The 17,488-nt window shown below is 43.6% G+C and overlaps 1 protein-coding gene across 2 annotated transcripts in view; it reads left to right on the top strand.

The window, feature by feature from the left end:
- Window positions 1–17,488, top strand: part of LOC142572134 (elongation factor-like GTPase 1) — a 156,062-nt gene that overhangs the window by 17,797 nt on the left and 120,777 nt on the right. The window contains exons 11-18 of one of the 2 annotated variants that reach the window (XM_075681024.1): window positions 739–858; window positions 6,688–6,787; window positions 8,381–8,505; window positions 8,992–9,137; window positions 9,212–9,353; window positions 11,338–11,617; window positions 13,964–14,096; window positions 15,021–15,879. In XM_075681024.1, the coding sequence (XP_075537139.1) occupies window positions 739–858; window positions 6,688–6,787; window positions 8,381–8,505; window positions 8,992–9,137; window positions 9,212–9,353; window positions 11,338–11,617; window positions 13,964–14,096; window positions 15,021–15,879 (1,905 nt within the window). Of the gene's footprint in view, window positions 1–738; window positions 859–6,687; window positions 6,788–8,380; window positions 8,506–8,988; window positions 9,138–9,211; window positions 9,354–11,337; window positions 11,618–13,963; window positions 14,097–15,020; window positions 15,880–17,488 lie in introns of both variants that reach the window. The other variant, XM_075681023.1, reaches the window with a different exon arrangement.

Genomic DNA, 17,488 nt, shown 5'->3' with positions numbered 1-17,488 from the left:
CTACTGTACTTCTAAATTTTCTTTTGCAGCTATAATGGCGCAGCAAGTGCACAGCAATAACGCAAGCCGAGAACTTTATACTAAAATGCATCCATGCCGAGATGTCCCAAAAGTGCAAACTAGTTGCTAATTGGGGCACATCTTAAGGTTCGTTACAGCGCAACACAAGACAAGGACAAAAGAAGGTATAAAACGACGACATGGCTCTGCATGTTCCTTCTTTTGTCCTTGTCTTGTGTTCCGCCGTAACGAACCTTACTATGAATCCTAACCAACTGGCCCAACTTGCCGTCTTGACGCTAATTGGGGCATTCTAGGCTTGGGGCCCCTATTCTAAAACTTCCTGTTGAGTCTATATAGACACGTGGCTACGTTTGCCAATGCAATACAAGTGCCAGGGTTACGTATTGCCCTCACATTTCTCATTATTTAGTCAAACTTGTGTGTCATGGCCTGTAACAGTTCAGACATGAGGGATGATGTGCCATTGGTACGTACACTCAACCAGACATCATGCTTTTAGGTTCTGTAGTTCTGTCCGGGCTATTGCTATCAATTCAGCCTGGTGTAACAGCCAAGCTCCTATGTTTTCATGTAGCACAGATAATGTGCATGGCCCTTTGAGCAGACTGGCATGTAAGCTAACGATACATATATCATTTCATGACTAAGAATTTGTTTATGAAAATTTATTACAGATAAATTCTTATACATTCTGTCTTTATTATTTTACTTTAGAAATGACGATACTGATTCCAAGTCCTACTGAGCTTCCAGAAGCAAGAGTTGAGTCCCTGATGTGTCCTCCATCACGCTCATTTGATTCCCTTCCGGATGAGACGCGCAAGCTGAAAAAAGGTACGCTTTATGCTTTCCTTCAAGGATATCTTGATTCAAGTTCTTTGTGCTACTTTTGTGAACAATAATGTGAAAATTGGAAATTATAATGTGCCACTTCCTAACTTTAAGAACATACATAATTTCATTATGCAATATTACTAGTACAGTCGAACCTTGATACTGTATTTACTTGTGTGAGGCTCGCCCTCTTATGACGCCCACGCCCCTACTTTTGAGCGCAAAAATTTGGAAAAGGGCTTCACTAAGCTTCACATGCATAACCCACATGCATGGCCTCCAAAGCAGTGCTGGGATGCCAATGTAATCTTGGCAGCCACTCCCGTGTGTCGATTAATTTCCTCAAGCCACTACTAGATGACACTAGTGTCAATTCTGTTGATAATAGCATTGTCATCATCACCATATCTTGCCAATTTGTAATTACGCCACGACATAGATTCAGTGTGCTTCAATGGTATCGGCTGTACTGAGGCGTATTATTTAGCAAGTTTAGCCACATCATGCTTTCAAGTGTACTAAGAGGGCATCGCTGCAAGAAGTGTGCACTTGGATTTTGAATGCATGTAGTATGCGTTCATTCAAGAATATCATTAAGTGCTTCAAGGTGACAAGAATCTCAAACGGTAATAAACGGCTTGAAGGACAACGAGCTCGTCAAACGACAAGGATATGAGAAGCTATGAGGACAACTGAACAAAAGTGTTCATAGTTGGCTGCTAATTGTTGCGTTTTTCTGCATAGTTGTCCAAGTGCAGTTTTCCACTTCAGTGAGTAGCCTTGCTTTGTGCAAGGCCTGCACCTTGCACAAAAAAAAAGAAAAAAGAAGTGGGCCTTACACAAGTAAATGTAGTATAACAAACACTCGTATAACAAATTATCAGATAGGACGAAGTGAACAAAATACTATATGATTGGCCGTGCATTATTTCATTGAGTTTTCTACTGCTATAACAAAACAGGAAATGCAGGATCTGAGACAACATTGCTTACAATGATGTGAATATTTGTTTGCTCACAGCTCGAAATATATATTCTGGTAGCAAAAGCATCAATACTCAGCAACACCAAAGTAAAATTTTGTTGTCAGGTTCTTCTTCTTGCTTCTCGTTCTTTGTTGGAATGTGAGGTTCCTAAGATGATGATCGGCAGTGATGATCAAACGCAGACAGGAAGCAATGTAGATCAGATGGACAAGAAATGGTTATAGGTAAACAACGATATAGTTCACAGGTGATGTCTGCGCTACAACACGGTAGGATCCCTGATATTTGGAGATAAGCTTGGATGAGAGGCCAGCAGGAACAGCTGGAACCCAAAGTGCTCATGTGCTCATGAGCACTTTGCACTCAGAAACACTCAGAAACCCACATGAGCACTCAGAAAGTGCTCATGTGGGTGGTCATTGTCACTTCGAGATGGAAAAGTTTGTGGTCGCCTGTGGTGCAGTGTTGTAGGTGTATGTGATGAATGGCAAAATAAGGTCCCAATCAGTGTATCAGCATATCATGAAGGCTGCGGTTAAATCTTTCCATCAAACCGTTAATTTGAGAATTGTGGGCAGTGGTGGTATGATGAATGATGTGACATTCGGCAAGAAGCGCATTTACGACTTCGGAGAGGGACACATGTCCTCTATCACTCAAAAGTTTGCGAAGTGCACCATGATGGAGAATAAAGTTTTCAGGAGGATGGATGCTATATCATAAGCTTTGGCAGCAGGCAGGGTAGCTGTTTCCGCGTATCGCGTCAACTAGTTGATGGCAACGACTGTCCAGTGGTTTCCAGAAGCCATGCCGGGAAGGGGTCTCCATAGATCAATACCAATGTGATCAAAGAGCCTGGCATGACACGGGATTGGCTGGAGTGCACCAGAGACATGCTGAGCAGGAACTCTGCGGCATTGGCACTGAGGGCACGATTAAATGTACTTGCACACAAAGGTGTACATGCCACACTAATAAAACCTGGAGCGAAGCTGGGTGTACGTCTTGAAGATGCCCGCATGTCCACACTGTGAGTCAGCGTGTAAGGCAGAACATATTTCACCACAATGATGTCGAGGTATGACTAGCAACCACTTGCCGCCGTCAGAGAGGTAGTTCCGGCAATAAAGGAGGCCATCTCGGTTTTCAAAGGGACAAGCTTGACGGCGCGAAGCTCAAGAAGGTGGAGGAAGAATCGACGGGTTTGAAAGGAAACGGATAACAGCGATAATTGAGGCTTCCTTGTGTTGCTCCGAAGCCATGTCGCAGCCTGCTGGGAACAAAAGTACTTCGCCAACGGCAGACAGGCAAGCAGGACTTTTGGTTGACATGGGCATACTGCGAAGTGCATCAGCATTGGTGTGGCGGTGGCCAAACCTGTAGACAATGTGCACGTTGAAATCTTGAAACTGCAAAGCCCAGCGAGCTAATCAGCCTGAGGGGTCCTTCAACGTGGACAGCCAACAAAGCACATGGTGGTCTGTAATTACGTCGAAGGGGCAGCATTAGAGGTAGGGTCGAAATTTACCAAGTTCCCAGGTTATGGCCAAACATTCCTTCTCCATAACGGAATAATTCATCTCTGCTTTGGTGAGAGTGCGGCTTGCATAAACTACAACTAGTTGTATCCAGCTTTGCGCTGAGCGAGCACAGCGCTGAGTCCAACACGGCTAGTGTCGGTGTGTACTTCGGTTGAAGCTGTAGGGTCGAAGTGACGCAGTATTGGCAGCCAGGTTAGTAGACGATGCAACTCTTGGAAGGCATGGTCACGCGTGGGCGACCTGGTATAATTGTTTGAGTTGCTCCGTAGAAGCTTATTCAAGAGAGCAGTGATGGACGCCAAATTCTGAATGGAGCGGTGAAATTAAGAACAGAGGCTAAAGAAGCTGCAAAGTTCTTTTATGGAGGAAGGTTTGAGAAAATCAGTAACTGCATGGAGCTTGTAGGTGTCAGGAAGAATACCGTCTTTAGATATAAAATGGCCTAGGAGAGTGAGCTGATATGCGCCAAAGTGGCATTTCTTCAGGTTGAGCTGAAGGCCGGCGTGAGTTAAGCACTGTAACACTTCCTCTAGCCTACAGTTTTTATGCTGATACATGGCAGATAAAACAAGTTAATTACAGGCAGATAAAACAAATTAATTACAATTTGAACAATAGAGCAAGCAATGTCTTACTCTTTGTCTGTCTCAACGACGTTTAGAGCCCAGACTACTGTACAGTGCCTCACTCATCTGTCAGTAAATGTGATTACAGCCCACACTCCCATTAACGTACATTCTATGGAGCCTCACTCATCTATCAGCTGTCCTGATTTCAGTCCATAGTGAGGGTCAGGATATCGCTTGGATTAATGCAACTCAAACAGACAAAAATAAGGGCAGTAGGTCTGTTGGCCCGTCTCACGTATGTAATTGCGAATGAGAGGTAAAAGTTTGGTAGGGTCACAGCCCAAAAGGATGAGCCTACTCTTAAAAGTAAACGTATTGGAAAACAATACTGTTTTCTTTTTTTTCTACAACTATGTTTCCATTTCCTATTTTCACATGATCATTGATGGCCTCTGTGAAAAGCGTTAGGCATGCGCAATTTGTTGCCAGGCCACTTCAAAATTCAGCAGCGTCTCTAGCCTGTAAAAGACTCAGGATCCAGTGCCACAACAATACAGTGAAACCTCGTTCAACCGTAGTTGGCCGGAGCTCGGAAAAGTACGTACTAAACGGTAGTAATGCTTAACCGAAATAGCACGAGATCGCCCACTTACCTGTCAAAAATGGAACTCAGAGAGAGTCCGATGAAAGGGGAAAAAAGACATGCAGTATTTATTCACTTCGCGCTACAAAAGGGTTATTTTCATCTGATGCCGAGGTGGTGTAACAGCGACGACAGCGGCCTCAAACTTACTGAAGCTGCGAGCCAGCTTTTCAGCCAGTCCCCTCTTGTCGGCAAACACTCGCATGGCAGATTCCTCGTTGGTGTGGCAAATTCGCAATGTACAGGTGCGGTAGTGCTGCAGAAGTCGCGGGGTGTCTTTTTCATTGTGGGGTGCTGTTCTCGTCGCGACGATTGCATTCGTGAGGCTGACGTATCGCGCAGCTTCTGCCACTGTCGGGCCTGAATTTCCAGTGCTGTCGCTTTCCATGTCCTCATCACTGTCGCTCGACACTTCGGTAACAACAGAGGCAACGATGGCGAAAAGTCGAACCTCGTAGCCGACATCTCTTCGCGGTCGCAGCAGCGCTGCCGAGCATCTTCTTCGCATACCAAATGCCACACACCATAGTCAACAGCAGATCCCTGCCGTGTGCCAGCGCCGACTTCTTCGTGTCACGTTTGATAGCACAAATGATGTCTAATTTTTCTTCTATGCTGAGCGCCCACCGTCTTTTTTATCCGAGCTTCGGCATGATGCAAGTCCTTGATTGCACGACGTCACAACGCTCTCTGGCACGGCGCCGAAATGATTTTGATGTTGATGTGGCTTTACGTGCAAGCACACAGGGCGCTTGGAGGCCATTGTTCCAATCTCTGAGGCTTGTTGTTCTGCCAGGCCGCCCAATAGAGACGACGCACCACTGTGTTTGCGCAACGAAAAGTGGAAACACTACGTATTAACCGATACGTACGCAATAAGCTTGTACCGTTCATGCGGATGCAAAACACATTATGTTCAATGGCCACTGAATCGGGGATTTGACTTTACTACTTTTAAAACGAAGCTACTGTTTAAGCGGGTACGGTTTAACGAGGCTTTATGTAGGTACCACAGTCCTCCTCAAGGTTTGTCTGCATGGAAAAACAATGACTGTCGGCGGCATGCGAACTCGGTTTTTACAGGACGACATTCTCCAAATACGTTCTTTGCATGTGTACCACGCCTCTACAGCACACACTGTGACTTGTCAGTCGACGCCATGCAATATTGACACGTGGTCAATATTGTTAGGCCATTCTAAACTTCGGTGGCGTCTCTAGCCAGCAAAGGACTCGGGAGCCGGTGTCACAACACTGCATACAACACTCCCGCTCAAGTTTTGTCTGCATGGAGTAGTTGACCGTCGGTGGAATCCAAACTCGGTCCTTACAAGACTGCGTTCTCCGAATCCGTTCTCCGCATCCACATTTTATGGATGTGTAAAAGACTGGACCCCTCCCTATACACATAACACATGGGCAACTCGCGACACTGTGAAAGTATACAAAACAGTTATGCAGCCTTACAAGCAACGGGCTTGGAAGCTTTAGTTTAATTTTCTTTTATTCCTTTCTTTCTTTAATGCGAGGGTTAGTGCCTCAGCAAATTCTTCCAAATAGAAAGAAAAAGAAAGGAGAATAAAAGCAACCTGCCATGTTTTAGCATGGGAAGCTGTTAATGGACTGTCAAACTCAAAAGGAACAGGAGTCCTTTTGCTGACCCATCGGCGGCATCACACTTGCATGTTTTTCGCTTGGACTTGATCGTAATTTTCGTTCTTTCTTTCTTTCTTTTTCTTTCTTCTTCTCCTTTTTTCTTTTCTTTTTTTTTTTTTTTTTTTTGATATCAGCGTGTGTGCCTACAACGAATATAGAATATAACAAAGTATTTTCGTGGAGCATGCAACTTCAACATAGTGATGCTTTACTGCATGTGGCAAAATCTCACTGTGTCGTCTGACTTCATTTGCAATTCCTCAGTTTCTTACGGCTGTCAACTTGTTACAATGGTGCTCATTTGTATTAATTGAAGTAACCATTCCACTGTCTTGTATAATGTGTGTTCTACATGTCATGTTTTTGTCCTTCTAACTTTGAACCTGTTTAGTCAGCTTGTCAAAATGTTTTACCAATGTATTCGTTTACGACAGCTTTTCTAAATTGCTCACCATGTGATGAAGCTCCAGTGATTGTCTGCATCTCCAAAATGGTGGCAGTGGAGAGAAAACAGCTTCCTGAAAACAGAACAAGGTTTGTCTTGTTTTCTTAGTTAATTTCTGTTTGCATAGTTGTATGGTATATACTAACAGCATCATGTGTTTTTTTTAGCGCTAGAAGTTGAGCTGGTTTACACTTGATTGTCCACAATCCATGCAAGGTGAGGACAGAAATTAGAAAGGACAGGATATGTGTTGACGGCGTTTCTTCCACTTGAACTTTTCATGTGGAGGTACGCTTGCAAACAACTTTTTCAACAGCTGACATTTTTATAGTATTTTGCTAGATTTATCAGCCATACAGGCACCAAGTACATGCTTGAAATGGCCAAAATATTCGTTAAAGCAAAACCGGGTCACTAAATTACTTTGTTATATCACGAAAAAATACATAATTTTCAATGAAACCGAGATTGAGAAATGAAAATAGTTCATTACATCATGAGTTTCGTTAAATCAAGATTCGTTATATCAAGGTTTGACTGTATACATATATATCAGGATATTCATGACATACATGTATGACGCGACATGACATGAATGACATGTTCACATGACATGTGTGTATGGCATGACATGATGTCATCTTGCTTCTGTTGTCATGTGGTGGCTTTGCACAAACACGTTCACCCATCTTGTTACTCGAAGAGCCCTGAGTAAGCTCTAATGGATAGCCAGCTGCCTGCAAAATGCTCCGCGTGACATTAATTCCCACATATGTGGGATCTGCATAATTTTTTGGAGTTATGTTAAAGCAGAAAGCTTTAAGCCATCATTGAAAGCATCAGATCAAAATATTTGCATCATGCTCTCTTGAAAAGAAAGTCCATGGAAGTAAGAAATTATCCTGTGGCGACCAGCCAGTGTGCTGTCAGTGCTCGAACTCAAATGTTTCCTTGAATTTAGGGGCCTCATCGATGCAACAGGTTATTGATTGTGCTGGCAGCCACATAATTATTTTTTTTTTGAATCACTGATGTTAGCAGTATGCACTCTTTTGCAGTATTAATAAATAACCTGTGCATGAGTGCGCTTATAATGCATTCATGCTAGACTCCAAGATTTTCAGTGTCCTGTCAATTTGATGAAGGCTCTGGACCAGGAATAGAGCCAGGATGATGTTGCAGGACTTTTGACAGTGCAGTTGTTACGGTGTGAAGTGTTAAACAGCTTTAGCTAGTCATCTGACTAGCTGCCATACAACATGCATCTCAAGTTGTGCGAAGTGGCTGCAAAGACCACTGCATCGGTTTCGCACGCACTAGTTCCATTGTTATTTGAGATTGGCTAACATTAATTAGGAGACCCTGTATACTCTGTAAACTGACAACCAAGTATTTCAGTCAGTTTTAGCTTCTCATTTATTTATACATTTTAGTAACAGCCAACCTCAAGTGGCTGACTGGCTCAGTTCTCTTTTGATTCGTTATAGAATTGTTCTGTTGTGTTATTCTTGTCTCTCCCAGTCAGTCCTCGAACAAACTAATTCACTGCACAGCATAATCATGAGGACTTGAGCACAAAGCACGACAGTGCTGATAATCCATTGTTGTCATGTGTCGTTAATTGAGTCATTCAATGAGGAACTTCAGCTGGTTATCCCATCTTACAAGCCTGCTTCTTGCAGGGTGCTCAGTCTTGAAGAGATTGCTCAGCGAAGGGAGCAGGCTCGGCAGCGTCATGCAGAGCGAATGGCCTTAGCTGCAGTGGACTCGGTTGCAACACCTGATGCTCAGAAGAATGGTGATGCTGGTGCGAATTGAGGCATTGTCACATTTTTCCAGTGCTCATTTTACATCAGTCAAATCTAACGTATGCTTTTTCTTTTTACTTGACACATACCGTGAAAGCTTGTTCTTCTTCTTTCTGTCTTACAACCTGTTTAGGCTAGATTTGACCTTTGGCAAGTTTAATCAGTCTTTCGTCATCCATTAGGTGGTGTCCAAAGCGTGCCGTCTATGACGTTTTGGCAGCTCCGCAATTGCTTCCAGCACACGCAGTCGGCTAAAGCATGACCGCCGTGATTCACTTTTTTACACAAAGAGATCCGTCTCAGGGGCAAGGATTTGGACACCACCTTTTAGGATGCCTTCATCCAACATTTCATTGTCACAAATTAAGGAAAAATTAAAGTTTTTGTTTTTGTATGATCCTAGCAGCAGAAGCTGTCATGTTAAATCATGTGTTGCAGGCATGTGAATGTGCGTGTGACTATACCTTTCCTGCTTCTTACAGCAGTTCAGGAAGAGGATGTTTCTCAAGAGAGTGACGAGGACGACTCTACATTCATAGCATTTGGCCGTGTGTTCAGTGGCACGCTGAAACGTGGCCAGCAAGTATATGTGCTTGGCCCAAAGCATGACCCTGTGAAATTCCTTCAGAAGGTGCATACCAATAGTTCAATTTCCACGTGTCTCCTCTGGTGGCATCAGGACAGCTGATCTCTTATTCCTTGCAGGCTGTGACTATTGATCCTGCTCTGAGGCTCAAGGACTTGGGTCCAGAGGAACATGTCACCATAGCAACTGTAGAGAAGCTTTATCTGCTTATGGGAAGGGAACTGGAGCAGCTGAACTGTGTTCCTGCAGGGAATATTCTTGGTGAGCCCTTGTTCAGGCATTTGCTTGCATTGCACACCAATGTTAAGAGAAAGCTTCAGCTCGGGAGCTCCTATCTATACATCAGAATGGAGAAATTGTTTTTCTCAGACATCACAGCACCGATTCTGATAAGGTTTGTTGCATTTAAAGGAAGAAGTTAAAACCTAGTAACTGTAGAAAGCAGATCCTTTATTTATCCAGTCAGTTACATCACAAGAGTTGTTGAAAATTGCAAAATTGCAAAAATCTGAAGTACCAAGTTTTCAACTCCTGTAACTCAGCAATGAAGAATGATATCACAAATCTACAAACTGCACCTAATAACACATATAAAGGGGACAAAATTGATATACTGTATTATAAACCACCCCGAAATATATTACTAATTTCAGAGCACGTAGGACCTTTGCAAAACCCTCGTAAACATTGTAACCGTGTCACGTAAACTGTAAATTTATATTATCATATTTGCGCACTTAAAATGCCCTAACAGATGCAGTTAAGGGAACGGTGATGCTATCTCTTTTTGGTGCAGAGTTAATGGTTTGGAAACTTCAGGCTTCTAATAATTTTTGTAACTTACCGACTTTTGACAATTTTTCTTAAAACATCAAGGTCCTAAATCGAAATTCTGTTTGCTAGAGCTGTTAGAATTTATCTTTCACTCTTAAATTCAATAAATTTCCAGCATTTACCAAAGCCGCTAACTCAAGATCTGGCTTATAGAAAAATGTGACTACAGTTGACTTCTGTTAATTTGACGCTGACAGGACCGACGAAATTGGTAGAATTATAGGTCAGGTCAAATTAAGTAAGATGAAGAAAAAAAAAAGTCAAAACACAGTGCTGATTCATTTGGCAATATTTGTCGGATTCTAACACCCCGTACAAAATGCGCGCCTGCTTTCTGTGTGTCTAAAGCTGAAAGCTAACACAGAGATAACATTAAAGTTTCTAAACAATTTTAAAATCTAACACACACCCGATTTCTTAGAAAAAAGAATGGGCAAGGGTCTAATATGTGTTGCACAGTGGCAGCCGGTTTTCTAAAATCAGCTTCGCCGTAATGCAGCCGTGTTATGCGGCAGAGCATACAAACGTGACGGCCGTGGTTTTCGGCTGAATTTTCTTGGGGGGAAAAAAGGGAGCATTAGAATCAGATCAGTACCAAAGTCAGACATTGTAAGCTACCGTTATTACTTGAAATAACGGGGAAGCTCCTGGGGTAGCCCGAAAATAAGCATTTGAGTCACCATAGAGGCCGGAAACGTGCATGCTAACTGGTCAATTTCAGATTAACTGGTTGGTCAAGGCCGATTTTAGGATAGAAATATCGAAATTTTGGGCCCATGGAAATGCATGGGTGCCACCGGGACCTTCGGTCGAGATCGAATTAATAAAGAAAATAAACTTAACTATAGTTCAATTGACTAAGTCTAGTGTATACAATATAAGTGCATCTGCTTACGTTTGCAACAGCTTTGTCACATGGGCAACTATACTCATCAACATATTTCTGTGGCAATGAAAGGAAAGCTACAGGGATGGAGCTTCTGCACATGTGTTGCTGCTCCAAGTAGTGCGGCAGCGTTTCACAGTGCTTTCATTTTCTTGGAGCAGATACCGAAACAGCATCACTTTCACATGCAATGGTTTTGCATTTTCCTGAACACAGAAGACAAACACAGACAACTAAGTCAAATTTAACACTCAGTATGTTGCTGTTTTAAATGGGATGTTTATGTTTTCTTATCTCCAGCTTAAGCTAACACTGATGAGAATCTGGGACGTGTTTTCAGGAATGGTCTTGCTTGCGTGTACTTTGCCTCCATAGCTTGTCCTTCATTGCAGAAAGTTGTCCACAAGTATATAAACTATGGAATAGGGAAGTGCAGCAATGTATTAAGAAGTACATTTTTGGTAAGTGCTAACGATCCAAGCCATTTTCTCTGGTTGCTTCCTTTCTTTTTCCTTACACCTTAAGGCATAGGCGGCCTTGAGGAACATGTGCTGCGCACAGCCACACTGTCCAGTTGTGCAGCCTGCGCCCCTTTTGCGGACATGCGGGGCCCAGTGACACCCATCCTGCGGGTAGCCCTTGAGCCGCGGCGTCTAGCTGACATGGCCACCTTGGTGCGAGGCCTCAAGCTGCTGCACCAGGCTGACCCCTGTGTCCAGGTGCTTCTCCAGGAGACAGGCGAGCACGTGCTGCTAACCGCAGGGGAGGTGCACCTGGAGCGATGCCTGAACGACCTCACTGAGAGGTACGTGCACAGTTCTTCACTTTTTGGTAGTGTAGCACTATGAATGCAACACACTGTCTTTGCCCTTGTGCAGCTGAGCCTTATTTTATGAAGCACTGATATCACCCCATAGGCTCTGTGTCATTATTGCTTCAACGAACCCTATCAAGCGTAAGAGAAAGGTGCCAAGGAAGTGTCATGTCCTTGCCTTCCCGATAGCCATAATCTAATAATTGCAGGCGTTTGAGTGCTGGCTTTCATCATCTCTGGCCACTTCCACTATTTTCATATATTTTCAGGGATAAGAAGGTGTGTAGGTATGCATTGCAGCAAAAGAAAGCATCATACCTACTTTTGTACCAGAGATTTGTGTGTGTGAATGGATTAGTATAGCACTTCGGCCATGGTAATGGATTCAGTGATTTAGACACGTCTTGATCCTCTCTCCTCAATAAAATATACTTCCATTGCACTGTTTAGTGCTCTCTACCATCCAGACTTCTGCACTGCCTCAGGCATGCCCTCAATTTTTTTTGAAGAAGGCTCCCACCTGCAAGAGATGCTACTGTGCCCCCATCGTCATAGATCAACGGGTAGTGGCTACAGTTCAGAAGCACTGTAACATTTAATGCATCCTTTCCAGCAAATGCTCACTATGTTGCTAATGAAACATTGAAGCGTCCATGGTCTTGTTTTCAGTGCACGACACTGTGTCCTCAGTGCTTACTTCAGCCAACATTACCAGCAATAGTTAATTAGGATGAAGTGTTGTGCAATACCACGACGTGGAGACTACAAGGAACGACAAACATACAGTGCCTCTTGGTTAGTTCTCGCATCATTTCCCTGGTGTTTGGCTACAGTTCATCCCAATTCATTGTCTGACCAACACGCTCACATTACCAGCCTTGTCGACTACCAGCAAGCTTTGGTGATGGGATCCACTTGTATATTTTGTTTACCTCATTTTTTACCTTGTTTTGTGCCGCTGCTCTCCTCCAACACCTTCACTCACTAAACCATGCTCCTTGATTGTAGTAGAAACATGCATTGTCCTGCTCCTTAAAAACAGCCACTTCCCCGCTTTAGAAAAGGGGAGAGGGCCAGTGACGAGTATGGATTGAGTGGAGTGCTCATGGAAACCATTAAAGCTATCCACAGAACCTTTTGCTTCCTCAGAACCCAGTTTTTCAACTCCCGTTATCGTAAATTAGCTGATGCAATGAAGGAATTCACTTGTTTACTTCTGCAGTTGTTTGCAGTTGTTTGATTTGGAGTTGTACTTGTGTAAAATAGCTTAACACATAAGTGTTCACTTATGATCAGTTATATCAAAGCAAACTTTTATTTGCATGCAGGTTACTATTGTACTATTTAACTGCGAAAGTGCTGTCACATTATTCACAAACAGAAACAAAATGTCGCTTCAATCAGTAGTGGAACCATTCATATCAGTCCTCATTTATCAAATTGGTGTTATCATATCTTGCATTGTTTATGTTAATGCAAGTCAAATTGAAAAGTTATGATATTACACTCTCACAAACATAAAGTTACAAGTTTTGCTGCAGTGCATCTGGTGGACAAGGGGGAGGGGGCTTGAGTGCTGCTTGCATGGTTCTGTTGACATTGATGTGCAAATTTTCCCATCTTCTTCTGCAGCAAGTATCGGAAACAACTAATAATCTCTTTTTGCTTGCTATGCTACTCTGTTATGGCAAGATTCGACTGTGCCTTGGAAGCATGGGCTATCATGCTGGTTCCCTCACGCATATTGAAAGGGTAAACGAAAACACACAGTGTATTTCGTTAACCACTATGCTGCTTCCATGTGTAGCAATACAGCAGTGTGCAAAAGCAGGCATGCGCTCATGCACTTCTAGACTAATAACAATGTGCAAGTCTCCATATGCTGGCTAGTCACTCACATAAACATCGTTTCGCATTTAAGTATTGCACATGTACACAAAAACCATGTGACACGTCTGTACGTAATCAGCACAGGCCTGTACTGTTTATCAGCTTATCGCAGCTTGTCTTGCCATCAAACACTAATGTCAAAAGGGTGCACATGCTGTCACTAACAGAGGACATAAACTGTTTCACAAATGTAACACATTGTAACTGGCGAAATGCTTTCACTCTATTTATTCAAATTTCCTGCCCACAGCTGCTTTCGTCTGCTTTACAGATAAAAGTGCCAACTGCTGGTAACCGACAGCGGTTGCAGCATGCTGAAGGGAGCACCACAGATTATGGTCACACTTTAATGTGATGCTTATGTAGCTTTACTATCTCATCTGATACTGTGTTGTAGACCATCAACCATCAGAACAGTGGTCCACTTCTCCTGATTTTGCCACGCAGGTTTGCCAAAGTGGAAATCAATGTGTCAGACCCAATTGTGCCCTTTCGTGAGACCATTGTGGAACCACCCAAAGTGGACATGGTGAATGAGGCTATAGAGGACAAGAATGCCATACAGAAGGGACCAAAGGATGTAAGGCCCTCTGATTGCTCTCATTCCCTTTGCTGCTCATATCTTCTTTTTTTTTCATGAAAGCGCTATTCGCACACAAAGTGTCTCCTTACTTTGTTGTGCGGAGTTTGAATATGCTAACCTAACTGAATCTTTTGCAAGCTTTTCACTGCAAATCTTTATGATTGCACATTGTAAGTACTCATTTGTTGTTCTTTCCTGCATTTCTTTTTTTTTTTTTTGCTTATACATCATATCCACCAACTACAACTGATAAAGAAAAACTAAAGGATATTTTATATAAATCTTAAAAACTACAAACCTGTGATGAGAATTCCAGACCTCCAAAGATGCCAACAATGTATGGTTCTTGTGGGCATGAATGTCTGGTGCGCTGTGAAGGCTGTTTCATGTGCGATTTTGATTGCATGCGACGGAAATCACAATCACACATTGCAGGGGGTGTGCACCCTGGGAACAAGTTGGTCACAAACGTCAGCACCAAAAAAGAAAAGAAAAGGAGGAGGGCAGAAGGTCCATCAAAATCGCAGCAATAGTTGTTTTGCAATTTGTTTTGGTTGTGGTAGTGGTTGGTAAATGTCATCTGTTGTTCAAAAGATCCAGAAATTGGCAACTAATTGTGAGAAGCTGTGGATTGTCCTATCCGATATATGCCATCAGCACCAAAATGCAAACAGGGCAAATAAAGAATGTTTACTTCATATTCGATTCACTCGTTTCAATGCATTTATTGACATGCTGCATCATAGGGGAAGTGTATATTCATGTTAGCTTGTGTCCTCCTCCTCCAATAAAGTTCATGCCTCACGATGATTTTAACGTCCCTGTTTTTATGACACATATTTGTGTGCTTGGAATGCAGGTGTAACTGCTAACAACCTCTTTCACTAAACAGCATTCAAGAGCATTCATCTTGTCTTTCAGGAGGTCGATGACAGTGTTGCAGAGGACGGGACTGTAACAATATTCACTCCAAACCGTCAAGTTGCAATCAAGCTGCGAGCGGAATCACTGCCACAGGAGGTCACAGAGCTGCTTGAGAAGCACACATCACTCATCCGAGACTATGACCAGGCATTGTCTAGCCAAAAGCTGCCAGAATCTCTGGCCAAGAACATTACTGAGCTTCAAAGGAACTTGGCCAAGGCATTTACAGATGCCGGTTGGCCAGATGAGACAGTAGATCAAATTTGGTCTGTTGGCCCACGTAGGTGTGGGCCCAATGTGCTTCTTAATAGGATTCCTAGGTTTAAAAGAACTGCAGTGTTTCAACAAGGCCTGCAACACACCACTTTAGCTAGGCAAGAGGAGGGTGATGTAGACATTACAGGCATGGAAGCTTTGCAGCTCACTCATACTGACGACAGCAGTTCTCCGGCAGGTTTGGAGCCACAGGAGCTGTCGAACAGCAGCCACATATGTGAATATGGTGGTGGTAGTGGTGGTGACAAACCAGACAACAAGCACAACTTTAAGTCTTCTCCAGGCCGCCTCTCAAACGGAGTTAAGACGTTGGCCGACTATGATCACAGCTTTGTGAGTGGCTTCCAAATGGCCACACTGATGGGCCCCCTGTGCCAAGAGCCAATGATGGGCGTTGCGTTTGTGGTGGATCAGTGGGATTTGGACCTGTCTGTGGAAGATCCAGGGACTTACGGCCCACTTTCCGGCCAGATCATCTCAACTGTCAAAGAGGGCTGTAGACGTGCCTTTCAGGCCCAGCCTCAACGGCTCCTCTGTGCCATGTACAGCTGCACCATCCAGGCCACTTCAGACGCACTTCGTGAGTGTTTCACTTAAATTCTTCTCTAGATCACATCCTAAATCAATGCATTGTGATGCATTTCTAACTTTCACATAATGTAGTTTAAGTTATGTGCCTTTTTGACCAGTTGGCATTTCAGCTGTTTCAAGGATGCAGGACATCAAAGGGGTTCCGTGCTTAGATTTTAGTACACGTCAGAGATTGCGATCAAATTAATAATATGCAACGCTTCATTACAGTGCCTCTTATATTGCACCTGTGCAGCTTTGGTCACTCAATCAACCAATCAATCAGTCAATTAGTTTCTCTTGCCCATATTGTCAGTGCATTTGACCATAGTTGGGTGCGAAGGTATGAATGAAGTCAGGCATACCAACCTCCCCCCCATATATTGATATCTGGTTCTGCAGTCCCATCCACTTGGAACACAATGTAAAGGATGTCCTCAAGGAGGATTTATTGAGGAAATGGTAGCAAATTTTTCACATTGAACATCTTCCTCTAGACAGCCTACGCTGCAACATTCAGTTCTGTAACTGAATTAGTACACTGAAAGTATGCATTATAATTTATTGCAGATGATTAGATACTAAAAACATTCTCAACTGTAGTTGAGTCTACGTAATGTGAAGCATTTCAGGAGTCATTAAAGGATACAGAATAAAAAATTTATTGTTGAAATTTCTGGCTCCAGTGATAGCTATTACACCGAGAGGGACCAAAACAACACTCTTTCTGAGCAGAGATGAGCTAAAAGTAATTAGATTAATGAATATTTCTCAAATTGCTGCACCTAGCAGCCTCCTCTGAAAGCTCTGGCTAAATCGGATATTGCATCCACTTGCCTGCCTCACTGCTTCCCGCCCATTGCGGGTGATCGCCCGCACTGAGCGTGCAAAAGGACGAGTTTAATGTTTGCTGCGACGCATTTGCTTTGTTGTTCGACCATGCAATTCGTGCTGCTTCCTCATGTAAACTGTTCAAGAATCTCATCTTTCATCTCGTGGTTTTGTGGTTTATGTGAGGAGCGGCTGTGTCAACACCACAGGATGCCGAGAGTCTGCTGCGTGCTTTCAAGACACGAGCGCCAGCAATGCATCCCTACGGCATCCGCCAAAGGCATCTACTATGGCGTCCGCAATTCACGTGGTCAATGCTATAGTAGGTGCCGTGGTTGTCTCCACTCTGTACGGAGCAGCTCGCTTTCTCATTCATGACAGATGCAAGCTTGTGACCCGAGCTGCAGGAACAGCATTTATATATGGTTTCCACGTATGATGCCGCCCCTGATATCTCAAGGTCTACGCGCGTTCATGCAATGCACGGCGTAAACACTTACCACGCTGCTGGTCCAGGTTCCCTTGGCACCGGGGAGGGGGACTGCTACAGCGAGTCGTCATCGTCGCTAGATGACGCGGATGGATCATATGCATATGCCTTTATTGTGCGTGGTCGTTTAGTAGGTCGCTCATCGAAGTTGGAGTCATAATCTCCGCTCATGCCATTGCTCTCACTAAACATTGTGCACGGCTCAACGGGGGGAAAACAAAACAGCGCACGGCCGATCAGTTCGCCCTGTCGCTGCTGAAGGTAGATGTGACGTTAGATCCGCTGGCTTGTTGTCGGG

The sequence above is a fragment of the Dermacentor variabilis genome, chromosome 2 (genome assembly GCF_050947875.1).
Source record: "Dermacentor variabilis isolate Ectoservices chromosome 2, ASM5094787v1, whole genome shotgun sequence".
NCBI lineage: Eukaryota > Metazoa > Arthropoda > Arachnida > Ixodida > Ixodidae > Dermacentor > Dermacentor variabilis.
This window is presented reverse-complemented; position numbering and strand designations above follow the sequence as displayed.